This window comes from Anopheles aquasalis, chromosome 3 (genome assembly GCF_943734665.1).
Source record: "Anopheles aquasalis chromosome 3, idAnoAquaMG_Q_19, whole genome shotgun sequence".
Classification (NCBI taxonomy): domain Eukaryota; kingdom Metazoa; phylum Arthropoda; class Insecta; order Diptera; family Culicidae; genus Anopheles; species Anopheles aquasalis.
In genome coordinates this window covers 54,431,049-54,446,086 of record NC_064878.1, presented here as the reverse complement: position 1 = coordinate 54,446,086, position 15,038 = coordinate 54,431,049, and the positions used below count along the sequence as shown (strand labels likewise).

General features: G+C 51.2%; 2 protein-coding genes across 6 annotated transcripts in view; both read right to left on the bottom strand.

Annotated features, from left to right (window-relative positions):
• LOC126577445 (obscurin) overlaps positions 1–9,270 on the bottom strand; it is a 58,075-nt gene extending 48,805 nt beyond the window's left edge. For 4 of the 5 annotated variants that reach the window (XM_050239077.1, XM_050239069.1, XM_050239071.1 and 1 more), the window contains exons 1-3: positions 9,178–9,233; positions 4,382–4,602; positions 2,243–2,460 (exon numbers count right to left, since the gene is read on the bottom strand). In XM_050239077.1, coding sequence (XP_050095034.1) covers positions 2,243–2,460; positions 4,382–4,424 — 261 coding nt within the window. In that variant the 5' untranslated portion in view covers positions 4,425–4,602; positions 9,178–9,233. Of the gene's footprint in view, positions 1–2,242; positions 2,461–4,381; positions 4,603–9,177 lie in introns of all 5 variants that reach the window. The other variant, XM_050239070.1, reaches the window with a different exon arrangement.
• A 2,158-nt stretch (positions 9,271–11,428) lies between these two features.
• LOC126576791 (uncharacterized) overlaps positions 11,429–15,038 on the bottom strand; it is a 4,271-nt gene continuing 661 nt past the window's right edge. The window contains exons 2-9 of the mRNA XM_050238095.1: positions 14,824–15,038; positions 14,330–14,721; positions 13,939–14,140; positions 13,571–13,686; positions 13,181–13,484; positions 13,054–13,100; positions 12,333–12,722; positions 11,429–12,259 (exon numbers count right to left, since the gene is read on the bottom strand). The exon at positions 14,824–15,038 is cut by the window's right edge and continues 81 nt beyond it. Coding sequence (XP_050094052.1) covers positions 11,429–12,259; positions 12,333–12,722; positions 13,054–13,100; positions 13,181–13,484; positions 13,571–13,686; positions 13,939–14,140; positions 14,330–14,721; positions 14,824–15,038 — 2,497 coding nt within the window. The remainder of the gene's footprint in view (positions 12,260–12,332; positions 12,723–13,053; positions 13,101–13,180; positions 13,485–13,570; positions 13,687–13,938; positions 14,141–14,329; positions 14,722–14,823) is intronic.

The window sequence follows — 15,038 nt, the reverse complement described above, 5'->3', positions numbered from 1 at the left end:
TTTTGCGCGCGCTCCACGCTTGAAGTCGAAGAGAAACACGGACACGGACTAATGAGTGTCAACGGTCACCGTCGAGTGAAAGTCGAGAGTGTCCGGGTGCGTTTTTTTTTTTGTGGTGAGCTGTGCCATACGCCCGTACGAAACTCAACCCGGATCCTCCCGTCCGGTTGGTGGAAGTGTGAAAGAAGGAAAATATATATAATTTTTTCAGCTGTCGCTTGCCACCGCTCCAGGTTATCTGATACGCAAATACGACCTAGAGATGCCGAGATGATATTGACGTCAAAAAACCCGCCCCTTTCATTACCGGATTAACGCCGAGAATCGGGCAATTGAACCGTCGGCATTTTTCCCAAGAAATTAAGAGGATCTCGGCGGGTTGGTTAACGTCCCGCGTGTGTCCTTCGTGTAGTTCCGCCTTTTCGGTTTTTTGCGAATTTTTAGCGCCTTGGCTTCGTGACAACTAACGAAACATTGTGCGACTCCCCGTGACGACGAACGCCGTGGATATAGGATTACACATCTGGCATGCATGAACCGCCCTGAAAGATGAGCTAGCGAAAGAACGTTGCCCGTTTGCCAGAAGAAGGGGCAGCAGCAGAATTTTCTGACAGAAACCCATCATCCCGAGCTCATCTGTTGTTGCTTTTGGCCCCGCTACTCCGACAGGCAGGGGAAGTGAAATCTCAGCCTTCAATTTTTGTGCCAAGTTTTGTTGTTTTATTCTCGCACTGTTGGCCGAGATTGGGAGATGCAACCCCCTTGATAGGTCAAGTAGCATTTGAAGGCATGCGCCATCGCATAAATCCATCTGATCTACAACAAAATGCTTCGTCGAAAGGTGGTTATGAAAGAATCCCTTTACGGAGAATAAAGATATAAATCAAATGAAGCCTAAATCGACGATCGTGAACTACAGATCGGATTAATCACTTCTCCCTGACAGCGCACGTACGATCAGCGCTACAACAACTAAAAGAACTGCATCGAACCCTTGCCCGAAACCCCAGCCAAGTGCATGTTCCTCGTTAATACGCATAATCCGCTCACCGTCAACCATCGAGTGGTATCTAGACCGCCACCCGAATGCGAACCGAAGCGGACATCTTAATCATGACACGGCAAAGTGATGCGATTGCAGTTGCAGGCTTTCTCGTCACCGTGCCCCACCCCATGACGCGCAGGCCAGTTCACATACACTTCGTTAAATCATCGCACCGCACACCTCACTCTAAATAGTGGCCGCCAGTCGTGCAAAGTTCAACGAGCCGTGGACGATTAACGCCGTTCCGGAGGATGAGCATTCTCGTCACTTTGGAGGATGCCAATCGTAGTTCGTCGTTCAAGTGGACCTCAACCATCGCATCGCATCGGTACAGTGGTGGCGGTAGTAAAGGAGGAAAAGGAGGAGCACACTCTATGCTACAGCTTCGTTCGCTTAGCAGCAGATGGCGCTACCCGCCGGTAAGCTTGTGGCAGCCTTGGCCACGATGTTCTTTTGCGTTTTCCTAGAGTCTCAGCTTAACTTGCGCGTTGCATAGAGACGCGCCTTACAAATCAAAGCAAGCTGGGAATCTTTCTTGCTTTTTCGAACGCAGTTTTGGGTCGAGCTACACGGATACGAGCTGCAGGGACCGAGTTTGTACACTGCGGTGCAACTATTAATTCTGTGCAATAAACATCATCATATACTCGAAATCACTTCTAATCCTTTCCAGAGGAACATCCGAAGTAGTAAAAGCTCATGGAATCTCCACCAGAGTGCGCTTCGTCGATCGTGCGTGCGCCGGCGCGATTTCAGCGTCGCGCACGTCGCGTACCGTGGCCCAGTTTTTCCCCCCATCCCCTTGCCATTGGCACTTCTCTTTCCCCCTGCCCTGAAGCTGAAGCGAGATAATTTATTTTTAAAAACAGCCACCTTCATCACCGCGGGCGAATGGTGGGCGCGATCTACGGTGCCCGAGTGAAGGTGGGCGTCGAGCGGAAACGCCGGAAGTGGCTAGGAATGTGTTTAAATCGTTTAATTACGATCTGCGTTTTATATGAAACCTCTCACTCGCTCTTGTTGGACGCGGACGCGGTGTCACTTTTGAAGGTTGGCGATCTAAGCTTTCCGAGAAGTCGGTGGACATATCAAATTACAAATCGCTCCCCCACCGCCCGGGGGGGTATCGGTATCGGAATTTCAATCATTTAGGCACCATTGCATTTTTAACCGTGAAGAACGTAAATCAAACCTTACCTTAAATCCCTCGCTAGGATTATCGTCGTCGGATTCGTTGGGATCGTTGGAGTAGCGCTGTCCAGACGGTGACGCGTTGCATGGACGATAGTGGTAGATCGGTCGGGACGCCAGCCGCTCTGGACGGGCGCCAGCAGCGGGCTGTGGGGTGGCGGTGGCTGGCTGCTCGCGCTTCGATGGCAGAAGGATGTCTTCCTTGCTATACGACACACCGAAGTCTGTTGGCGACGATGGAGATCAGACGCGATCAGCAAGCGATCAGCACGGGACACACACGGAACACGGAACACGAATTTGTTTTTGCTGTTACTGTGTGTAAGGGTGAGGGAGGGGGGGACGTAAAATCAACATAAATCTTAGCTACATTAACGACACATGATACGACACTGCTACGGCGACGTTGCGAATCGGCGCGAAACAAGTTGGCACATTAGTTACAAGATGATCGAAATCGATTCACAGTTGCGTCCGCGAGCATCACGGAAATCCTGCTGCAAAGACCCCGCCAAGAACACTTTCCAAGAAACATCATCACACCACGTCGAAATGTTCACTTCGCTGCCAAATCGTTAAATGTTTTTTTTTTGGGTTTTTTTTAAAGTTTTAGAGCAACACATAAACCCGGCACGTAACCATAAGGAAGGAAGTCGATCGGTTACCAGTAAACACGGTGCGCGCCAGCAGCCCCCGGCGGACACTAGGGAAGCCGTTATGGATCATAAAACGTTTACGATCCACTTCGGACGAGCCGGCCGGCCGGACGCCTACTTCACGGAACGGACCGTGGACTGTCTGTCCAACAAAAACCGTCGAATCCTCGGGAATGGAATTTTAATCACAAACAGAAGATGATTTAAGTGAAAGGAGTGGCGAACGGTGCGCCCTTTCGCAGCTAGCGGTCTGTTGTGCGGTGCTGTGTAAGTGGCGGTTGAATGTAAATGATATTTTTGGCCGAGTGGCGCGCTGGCTGGCTGGCTGATCTGCCACCAAAACCCGCAAATGAGTGTATTATGATGTGCAAATGACCGTTCACATGCCAGCGGATCGTTTATGGGTTAAATACACACGGACAGAAACATACAGGAACACACAATAAACCCCCCCCCCTCGTGGATGATCGATGGAGACGCCTGGTACTTGATGTTTTTTTTTGTTGATTTTTGTTGATTTTTGCGTGTTTCTTGGTTTTTGCTGCGCCCTCCCCAGTGCCTACTTGATCCACAATCAAAGCTGTTGTTTCGTTTGGCATCGACCAAGCCACGATATCCAAGTGACCGTTTGCATCGGATTGCGGTTCCAAATGGTGGTTGCAACGAAACGATGACGCCGAGCCGTGCATTCAGTTGGCGCTCAATCGTAACCAAACAATCAATCAGCGCAATTAACGCACTGCCGTGCCCTGCCTCAGGTCTTATGTCTAGGTGCACCAGGACGAACAAGAGTTCTATTTATGCAAGCGGCGGTGATTGCCACTGGCGGCAGACCGACTGTTGCGTGAGGCGCACTCCCCAGTCAGGGGGCGCCAAAAACCACCATTTCACAACACACGTTCACGATCATCAGCGTAGCCATAGTGCAAGCGGCAATGGCAAATAAAAACGCCATAAATCACGCTCTGGCACTTGTTTTAATTATTCTACGGGCCACGGGCGTATAAATCTGTCCCCCTTTCCCGTGCTGCTTGATGTGCAGACCAGAGTACTTGACGGCTCAGCCGGATCCCGAATAATCGTGACCATTTACACCGTGCACACGGACACACAGAGCACAATAACAACAGCACCAGTAGCGGTGATGTTTCTTCAAACACAGACGACCATTATGGCGGCCAGTGTCGCAATGTCAATCAATATCGATTGTAAACCGCATCCCAAGATTTCCTCCCCCCCCCCCCCTAACCTTGACTTGTCATGCATTCTCTGCTTTCACGTCGCATCGCACGCCCCGACCTTCAAACACGGGGGACCACCGGCTTGGTTACCGGCCGAATCCGAATGTGATGACACGTGATGAGCTGCTAAAGTGACGAACACGGGTTTCTGGCGCCGCGTTTAGCCACAACATACATGCGAAGAGGACACACGGAGTTACACACCAACAGAGACGAGGCGTGGGACGCCCATTGGTTTGTAACGTTACCAGGTTTGACATCGGCAGTCAGGATCTCATCTTTTAGCGTCATTTTGACGCGACGCGGGCGACGAGGATCGCTAGGGGTGGGGTGCGGCGAGGAGATGCGATGAGTGGAAACGGGACTCCCACGGGATCAGCACAGACACTCCAATTGCGAATGCGCGAAAGCAAACAACTACTACGCGCACGACAAGCACAAGCACTTCTACGCGTGAAACACTAGCTTTCTGAGGTTTTGAAGGATATTAGGAAGCAAAAAAAAAGGGGTGGGGGGGAAGGGATGAGGAGGGATGTGGGGTATGGGCCAAACACCCAGACACCGAAGCGTTCGTAGTCGATTTGTTTTAATGATAATAATAATAATAGAAGAACCAAAGCAAAACACTAAAACTAATATTTGAAAAAAGCACAAAAAGCAAACTCGTGGAACGCAGCAACAGAACGATCGACACTCTGAATTGGACGCAGAATTGGTTTTGCTCGAGCTTCTGCGATCGCCCAGTAACGACCCTTGGCGATCGAGGATCACACTGCACTGCACACTGTTCACACACCAGCACACATGTATGTACGCACTTTCTATCGCTCTAATTTCACTCTCTCTATTAAACACTCACACTGCTTCTAAGGCACTTTCGTTATAAGATGAACTCCAGGAAGGGAAAATGTGATCGGGGATCGTGTTCCCAAAACAATGAAAATGAATGAAATTGAGGTTAGGGCGAGGAAGGGCAATGCCGCTGTGTATTGTGGGGAAGGCGGGGAAGCTCACCGAAGCCGATGTGGGAATTTAAGGGATCGGACCGATGATTTGTTGTTTTGCTGCGCCAGAAGCAATGTCCGGCGGATCTTCTGTGAAGTAAATCGATCGAAAGCGTTGCTTTAGCAGATCCCGGGCCACTAGTGGTTCGCTTTGCATGATTTGTCGTCCCCAAAAACAAGATTACGGTGCCGTTTCATTGTCTCCGATTGACGATTGCATAAACTTGAACGAACGAGCGAACAAACAGCACTAGCACCAGCAGCAACAGCAGCATCAGTAGCTCATAAAAAGCCATTAGACCTCTAACCCCTGGGCTCTGGGATGATGGACGTGTCGACGTGTAAGCCACAATCTCCGCTGGGCCGCTGGTCTCGTTGGTCGTTCGTTGGCGTTTGGCTAAATTTAGTTTCCGATTCCGTCGAATGCAATGCCCCCCCCCCCCTCCCCCCTATCAGTGGATTGTCATGCGATCAATTAGCCAGCGACAAGGCACAAGCACTGCTGCTGCTAATGCCGTTGCCACTAGTGTTTCGCAATGTTGCGCCTGTAACGGTGACGGCCGGCCACCTCTATCAGAATCCGGCACAAGGCGAGTGCTCGAAGTGAAATAACTTTCACATTCGGTTGCGCCTTGCCAACGCAAATGCAATCGGGCGTCACGCAATCGGGGTCATGATTGATCAGGGTCAAACCGGTGGGCCTGTGGCGGTGCGGCGACGATTGCCACGGCGGTTGCGATTGATCCAAATTTCCGTGCGTGCGTCCGTGCACGAACAGGTGAGATTGTTGCGGGCGCTTTGCTGAGTTCGTTCGCCTCGGCCGAGCACCTGGTCCGGTTGTATCAAACATTGTGAGTCACACCCCCTAATCCTCTCGCTTAGTCTGGCCCACGCACCGCCAAACCTACACACATATGAGGAGCCGCCACATCACCGTAAATTCCATCGCACGGCGCTCGTAAATAAAGCATCCGTTACGGTGGATCCGGTGCCGTGCTCCGTGAATTGCTCATTTCCATGTTTATCCAACCGTTGCCGCCCGCCCAGGCGCAAGGTGAGCAAGGTATTAATAAATTTCAAGATCAAGATGAGTCCCGCGGTGCCGAGAAACCGTGGGTCAATACGCGAGGTGTGAAGTGAAATAGAGGAGGTCTTCGGCGAGGACGAGAGAGCACTAGGCACTAGGGCACCTCCCATGGAACTAGTAAGCCGTGAGAACCGCTCGGTATGAGAAGAGGATGAGCTCTGCGATGAGTAACGCTCTGCTCACCGTCCGGTAGACGTCGCTAGCCACAGAGAAAGTTATAAATCATCGCAGCAAGCAGAGGATGGGCGGTGTGAATGTCGATGACTCAATGAAGCACACGGAGCGGTTGTAGTAGGCCAAGCAATCTAGCCGGGAATGTAGCGACCCCTCTGCGGGGCTACGCAAGGAAAGAAGGAACGACACATTTGACACATCCAGCTTCGTGGCGTCGTAACACACGTCGTGGAAGGTGGCAAAATAAGAGAAATTAAAACAGCAAAAAAGGAGGAGGATTTCGTAAATCTGCCACTGCCAATGCCAACTAGTGGCCCGCTCGGTGGGTTTAACTTGTTGCACTTGTTGCTTGCTCGTGCGCATCGTCTGTGTCTGTGTCTAAAAGGGGTAGTAATGGCGAAATGCCGTGATTGCCAAGCTTGCCTGCCTGCCTGAGAGCTGTTGGAAGCGAGCCCAGCAGCCTGCGCGCGGAAAGACCGACAAAAGCGCGCTCATGGCATCCATTGATCCCTTTCTCTGGGGGGGAGCAAGCGCAACTGACAGCTGCTGCCATGGCGATGCCAATAATTGACTGCCAACGACGACGCTGGAAATGGAGATGGAGGATGGATGATCCTGGCGCCCGATGCCGATGCCAAACCAGCCGATGTCCCTTGCAAAGCGCCAAGGATTAGCCCGCATTGCTGACAGCAGTCATAATAAACGAGCTCAGTAGGCACATCGGGGATTATAAAATCAAGCCAATCCGATGTGCTGTGGTGACACGGTCGGTTCGTTTAATGTTTGGTGAATGAATTTCGGGGTTCAAGAGTTTCGAGAAACCCCCGCCGTCCCCTGGCTCTGTCGCTTCTTCCACAGTCTACTTTGCGATTCGGTTTTTTGCGGTATCAAAACACTGTGTTCGCGAGGATCAGGATCTCGATCAAGATCACCAAACCATAGGAGCGGCGCGTCGGAATCGAAATCGACGCGTTTAGGTCCGCTCGTTCGTTCGTTCGCTCGGTCGCCCTGTATGTGCGCTAATTATAAATTAGCGCTTCCTCCCCCCCCCCCCCGATTCCCCGCTCTCATTCCCAGCAGATTGAACGTGAACTGCTGTGAGTACGGTGAACGACACACGCAACGCTTGCTGCTGGGTGGTGCTGTGTTTTTTCGCACTTCCTAGCCCCAAACACGATTCGCTTTTATCACTCTCGCCTGAACGATTAGGAGGCACCATGCGGTGTAAGCGACGACATTGTCGCCAATGGCGCGCATCGCGCTAAGCCAACCAGCCAGCCACCGGTGGGCGCTTGTGTGAATTTCAATTTAAATTAAAATACCATGTTCTAGATTCTATAAATTGTTGGCACAACCATCCGGTTGGCCGGTCGGTCGGTTGGTTGTTCGGTGCTTTGTCTCTCTCTGTGTCTGAATCTCGCTGCCTGTGTGCGTAATCACGATAATCGAAAACCTTCCTTCTCTCTGCAGCTGCGTGTACTGCTTGGTGTGCTTCTCGTGGCTTCTCGCAGCACTAGCGGCAGCAGCAGCAGCAGAGACCGGTTGCTACCGGGTTGCAACCGGTACGACCACCTGCACCGTCAGTCGAGCGTTCACATCGCGTACCATCGTCGATCGGCAGCGAGGTGTTCGGTTTCTTCGGCACCAGGCAGGTTTGTGCCAGGTGCACCAAGGAGTCTAAGGAGTGTCTTATCACGCAGACCGGCATGACTGGCTCTGACACTCGCGTTTCGCCTCGTTACCAGCCAGCCAAAGTTCATGAAGCGTCCACCGTCGTCGCGAATGGGTCTCGTTTTTTTTTTTTTGGGTGGAGATTTTATGACACGCACCCAGGAGGCAGGATACGGTACGGTGAGACGCGATACGGCATGACGCTTCCGTCAACTGAACTGACTGACTATCGATGTCAGTTCTCTGGCGCTCATCGCCTCTGCTCGTATTCGCACAAAACAAATCTCGAATCGCTGGGCTGGGGCAGACTCGTTTGATTACTATTTCGGGTGGTTAACTCTGGGCAGAATGAGGATTGGGGTAGTGAAAGGAGAGAGAAAGAGAGAGCGAGAGAGGGCGACAAACACCGACGGCGTTAACGCGGCGTCTCGCGCGTGATCGGAGACAATTCGTTTCTATTTTCTTTTTCTTTTTTCATTTGTTTCATTTGTTTAAGGCTTCTTCACATCCTGGCAACTCATTGCACTGCGGAGACACACACGACGTCGTCTTCGTAGCTTTTTGATACGATTCGGTTGAGCACACACGCAGGCACACGCACAACACCGTCGGATCGGTTATCGAATCGACGGTGATCGCCGATCATCGGATCGGAGATTTCCGCGATTCGTCGCGCACTCGGCGCACATTATGTGATCACCGTCAATCTTTTGCACTTATGTAATGCGGGGCTCTGTAAGCCAGGCGAATTCGACATTTGACGGATTCCACGGTTCCACGATTACTTAATCACTCGCTGATCGCAACCACTTGCATTATTTCGTTTGCTTTTGCGCGACTTGTGCTGCTCCAGGAGGCTCGCTTTGTTCCCAGGAGAGCAGCCCAGTATCACTGATAGCACCGGCAGGGAAAAAAGAGGTCCCTTAGGACGTAACAAAGTCCACGAAGGATCAATCAATGTGTAAAAGCATTATGTAGTAGCTAGGGAGCTACAAATTAAGGGGACACAATCCATCCAGCAGCTACTACGATGTCACTTTTGACAGATTGCAGATCGATCGACTCGCTCCGGTCGGTCACAAGCTCTGCGCCACGGTCACTACACCACCTGCACTCTGGGTCTCTGGGTTCGACTCTACACCAAAGGGATAACTCACTTTTCCGTTCGAAAGCTCGGCTGAAACTGATTCGCTGAAACCGATGTGGGACCCCGGGTGCGGTACTGGTCTTCTGGTTTTGGGTCTCGTTCGCTGGCTGGCTTCGCGACGATCGTGGCTTTCGCGGCCGTTCGCTCGCACGTTCGTGCACTCGTTTCCGCCGCGTGCGAACGAACGAGTGTCCTCGACAATGATCGGCTGTTCCGATACATGAGAGAGAGAGAGAGAGAGACATGAGAAGGAAACTCGTCCTCGCTTCGCTCCTCCGCCACGCACCACCGTTTTGTGGGATAGGCCATCGAGTGCGATCGTATTGGCGGTCACATATGTTTGTCCCAATAGTGTGTGGGCAAATGGGTGTGTGATCGCGGGGCTGTGCTGGTGGTGGCCTGAGTTCGTTTTAATTCCTTTCTTCGGCACTTTGCTACTAACCTCATGTGATCATGATCCACTTCTGATGCTCTCAGTGCGTTGGCGCGTCAAGTTCGATTACCGCTGACGTTACCCCATCGAATGGCTCCGGAAGGACTTTCTCCTCTTTCCCTGAAGACGTTCTCGTAGCCTGTTTTTAGTGGGTTGCTACAATGTAGCGTAAAAAAATTGCTGCTCAGCACCTTATTCTTTATTAAAATTTTGAAAAATGGGTTCATTGACTGGATTTGTTTCAAAAGATGAGCAGTACTTTCGATACGGAATTTGTAAAACTGATTAAAAGTTGAAAAAAGCAATGATCAGCGATGGTTTGTTGGTTTTGAAAATAAATATTATTAGATGAACAAAATTAAAAAAAAAAATCAAACACCTTTAACAATGTTGTGTAATTTTTATTATTAACTTTAATTCGAATTAGCGTAAGACGCCACACGTTTAAATTGAACCACTTTTAGTGGATAAGACGTGAGACTGATAGGCGCAGTCCCTACTATCACGGTGCTATTGGCCGCAGCATCGCAAATTGACAAATACATAGCATAAACACATATACACAAGTACACGGACGAACGGATTCGATGGCGCTTTGGCAATGGTTTCATTAACGCGATCGCGATCGCGCTCGTTTTGTTTTTTTTTTATTTTGTACAAAATACTGGCGCCTCCATTCTTCATCGCTCACTTCTCTCTCTCTTTCTCTCTCACACTCACGTCACGCCGTCTCAAGCATTGCGAGCTCACTTCGCGTGAACACAGTAGTCGCTTCAGTAGAGGATGGGAGAAAAAAAACAACCAAAAAACCGAAACCAACCTCACTGGTGTGCGCATAGCCTGTCTGCCCGCTTACTTGCTGCGCTTGATGGTTAGTGACCTGCTTGTGAGTTTGGCGGTTCAGTGTAATGGTGGTTGTGTCTCCCGGTAGCGAGAAGAGTTGTTTGTGTATATATTTTTAATTAAAACGTTCACTTGTTGATCATCTAACGATCATGCGGACGACGAGGATGATCAAGGCGACGCGTTGATGGCCGGAAGATGTTGCGATGTTTTAACACACTAACGCGAAGTGCGATTGGACTGTGGTGGTTTAGTGATGGGATTGGGGGAATAGAGGGTGTCATTTGTGCCGCCGTCGGTGGTTGCTATGATTTGTTGGTGCTCGCATGGCACACAGAGAGACAGAGAGGTCAGTTGCGCGCGAGTGCGAGTGATATATACCGCTTTATCGGAATGCGTGGTTGGTTGGCGTTTCCACGCGCGGTCGCTTTTCATATTGATTTACATTTTCTTTACGATTAACGCATCCATCAACTTCACAGTTCATAAAAGTGCTTCAATTTAAACGTGTGGTTACGTTACGTTCATTGGAATCAAATTTTAAAATCCAAAATTAAACCGTATTATTAAAAGCTAGATTATAGAAGCGAATCAATCGTTAATAACCTCTCTCCATCGTTAGTTTGAACAGTTTGTAGAAGTTGGTGGGTCCCATGGTCCTATGGGGTATAATTAAACACCTATGGCCAGTTAAACTACATTTTAACATATTTAATCAATACACTTACCATATTTTCTTACTTACGTTCGGAAAACAAACAATTTAATCATTGAGGTATCATACAGAAAACCACTTATCCAAATCCAGTCTTGAAACATAATTTACCATATTTTCATTCGTTGACTAGCGCATTCGATTCTTCGAGAACTATTTTCCATTAAAAGAACAAAAAAAAAATCCAACAACTTCTTTAACACAAATCCCTCAAGAACCCGTCAATCGAGCGCTGCCAGTGCGCGCAGCAGCTTCACGTTGTCCACCTTCACCGTAAGCACACCGAGTTCATCGTGATCCCGGCGAAAGTCATAGATCGCCGCGTGTACGATCAGCTGTTCGGCTTGTGGAGGTGCCTCGAGCAGTACGCTTCTCAATCGGAACGACGCGTAACCCACATCGTCTCCTCCGATGCGTGGTACCCCCGGTTGGCCGCTGGCGTCATCGCGATCATTCACCACCACAAACCGGATCGCATCTTGACCCTCCACAGATCCACTGAGCATTGTCCGCAACCGTTCGCGTCGTTCCGCGTGCTGCCGTTCGTCGAGAGGGATCGGAACGCGGAAGTGGAACGTGTGCTCCGTTCGAAACTCGCCCGTCTCCGTGAGGAGTGGAACCGAGCCCGGTGTTTCCAGATGATGGCCGTGCAGATCGAGACAGGTGAACTCGACGTAGTACGAGGATGAACCGTCGCCCTGAAGTAGTTCGTAGGCCGATTCGTGCCAACGCAACGAGTGTACTTCGATCGTTAACGCAGTAACATCATTTTCACTGCGGTCATTCGTACTACGCGATTCGGTTGCTGGTGAGCTGCCGCTTGATAGTGGGTTTGCGATCGTGTGCCAAACCGTGGCGGTGCGACCGATATCGAACAGGCGTGCATAGTTTTCCTCCACCGTTTCGGGCGGGGTGTCCAGAAACGAGATCTTCCTCCGTTCCGATTGGCTATCAACGGACGCCGCTTCGATATGCCGTTCCGATCGTTCCGATTCCCGCTTGCGCATCGTCTTTTGCAGCACACGGAACCGCTCATTGCTGGCGAATGATTTCTGAGAGGGAAGGGCAAGAAGGTGCGGTATAAGGAATTCAATTCGTTGAATCTACACTCACTCTCTCGCTCACCTGCAGCTCCGTTGGGTAGCTGTTTGTCAGCAGTATCTCCATGTTGCTCGGTCTCGTCGGTTCCTCGATCTGATTGTTCATGATGTAGGAGAGCCTCGGTAACATCTGGCTAACGCTGGCATGCTGTAGCAATCGTGAGGCGTTTCCGGGCTTCACCAAAGGATCCCGGTGACTTGTTCTTGGTGACTTTGTAGAGGACCGTTGTGGTGGGGATTGTGGTGCGGCTTCTTCGTCCTTTGCGAGCCCAACATTCGAAGCAGGGCCGTCGTTACTTAGCACAGCTGTTTTTGGTTCTTTTGGGCACTCTTTGGATGTGCTCTCTTCAGCAACGACCTGGCCGGTTGATGGCCCATCAGTCTGAATCGCAACCGCTGTCATCAATGGTTTCTGCTGTGGCGGAAAGGACATTTAGGAGCTCAAGTGCAAGACCGTTTGTTTACCGATTACCGGTTATTGCGTATTATACAATTTGGTGGCAGCCAAAGATAGACACAAAGAGAGCGCGAGGAAGGGCTTTCGGTTGTTAGTAAGAGAAAGAAGCGAACGACCACAGTGCAGAAAGGCGGAAACGTCGCCTGTTAGTCGCTTGGTTGGACAATTGCTCTATTATCACACACTGGTTCTCTGGTTAGTATAGTATCTATCTATGGCGGAATAAGAATCTCGCCCTGTACGGCGCCCGGATCGTAATCTCCGTTCACAAGCACACGGGCTAACCTACCGGAGAGGCCAGCGGTGACACGGCTACCAGTTCCCGGATAGGTGAAGCTGACAAAAAAAAAAAAGAGAAAGCGAGAGACAATCATTAGAACGACACTGTTCACAATCAGCACATTTCGTTTGCTAACCTTCCAAGCTTTTCAGACTTTGCTCGAGCTGCGTCTTCTCCTCGGTGAGCACCTCGTTCTCGGTGCGCAAACCCTCCAGCATCACCGACAGCGTATCGTTGTCCTGCTGCAGTGTCTTCAGCTTCTCCAGCAGCTCTCGCTGCGAGTCCTTCGTGACGGCTTCCTCCGCCTTTAGCGCATCGAGCTGCTCGAGCAGCTGCTGGTTGTGGCGTCGCAGCTCGTCCAGCTGGTACTTGAGCAGCTTGTTCTCGTCGACGATCTTGGTGAAGTTGTCCTGCTGGCGCATCAGAAAGTCGCGCTCGATCTATCGGGTATGGCACGGTACAGTGAACAGTGAGAAAGGGCGAGCGACCGTGAAGAGAGCGTTAGAGCGCATAGGCCTGACCTTACCTCCACCTCCGACATACTTTCCTTCAGCTTTTCGATGCTCTTCTTCAGACGCTCACACTCCTCGAACAGTGCACCATTCGTGTCCTTCTCCTTGCGTATTTGACCCTCGAGCTCACCTGGAAAAGTGAAGAGTAGACGGGTGCACGTCACACCACGCTGCAGTTGCGTCGGAGTTCGGTTCGGACAAAGCAAAAGGCAAAACAAAAAAAAACAGTCATAGCCATACAACACACGTGCCAACATCTCATGAGTGTGATGAGTATTCTAGCAACCTCTAGCAACCTAGGTAACAACACTTTCAACAGCTCGCCAGCACCGCCGACGACGACGGTGGAGAGGGGAAGACGGTTCCGCTCACTTTCTCCTACCTTGCTTGCGGACCTCCTGCTCCACCGAGCGTCTCTGGTCGTCCGCCTGGCGTTGCAGTTCCCGCGCCATATCCTCGACCTGCCGGTTGAGGCTCAGTATTTCCAGGTTTTCGGCCGCATTACGCTTCATGATTTCGTACGACAGCTTCTCCTCCAGCTGGCGCGCCAACAGTGCACTCTTCTCCTTCTCATTCTGTAGCTCCTGGGGGTTGGTGCGCACTCCGCCCAGTTTCAAGGAGTCGACGTAAGGCGACGGGGATTATAAAACAAAAAAAAAAGGAACAAGACGTGGTATTGAGCAAACGTGGAAGGCTATGACCTTCAAACGGACATACGCTAGTATGGCGAAAAGCAATGGCTACTAGAGCCGCATAATCGATAGCAAACTAACCTTGTGCAGGTATTTGATGTTGAGCTTCATTTTCACGTAGTCCGTCTCCCGGGTGAGCTGTTCGGCACGGTGCCGTTCGCAATCAGCACACCGCCGGCCCTGACCTCGAACGGCTCTTCCGCGGGAACCGTGATGTTTCGTATGACCGGAACGGCCACTGCCGCCGCTTATGGCACTGCCAGTTGCACCAGCGCCGCCAGTTGCCTGATCATCGAGGGCATCGATATCACTGCCGCTGGCGGCCGTACCGGACGCAATGTCACGATCCTCGTCCACTCCCTTACTCATCCCGCCCTCCTCATCATCGTCGTCGCCTTCATCTTCATCGTCCGCACCGTACGACTTGCGGGGACCAGCCATTCGACCGTTTCGCTTATCCTTCTCCCGGGGGCCTTCCGTATTGTCATCGTAGTCATCGTCGGTGCGACGTTGTGCTGCTCCCGCGCGCTCCTCCTCCTCCTCCTCCTCCTCCACCTCTTCCTCTTCTTCATCACCTTCCGCGTAGGAAGCTGAGGAAGACTTGCACCGGCTTGGCTCACGACTAGAGGCCCCACGGTGGTGATGGGCACTTTTCGAACGATGGTGATGATGCCGATGCTGCTGACCACGGTGCCGCGGTCGCTGTGACGGAACGGCAGCAGCAGCGGAACTATGGCGGGCGGGACCGGTTTGGTGGATGGGTTTACTGGTAACATTCTCGACCCGCCGG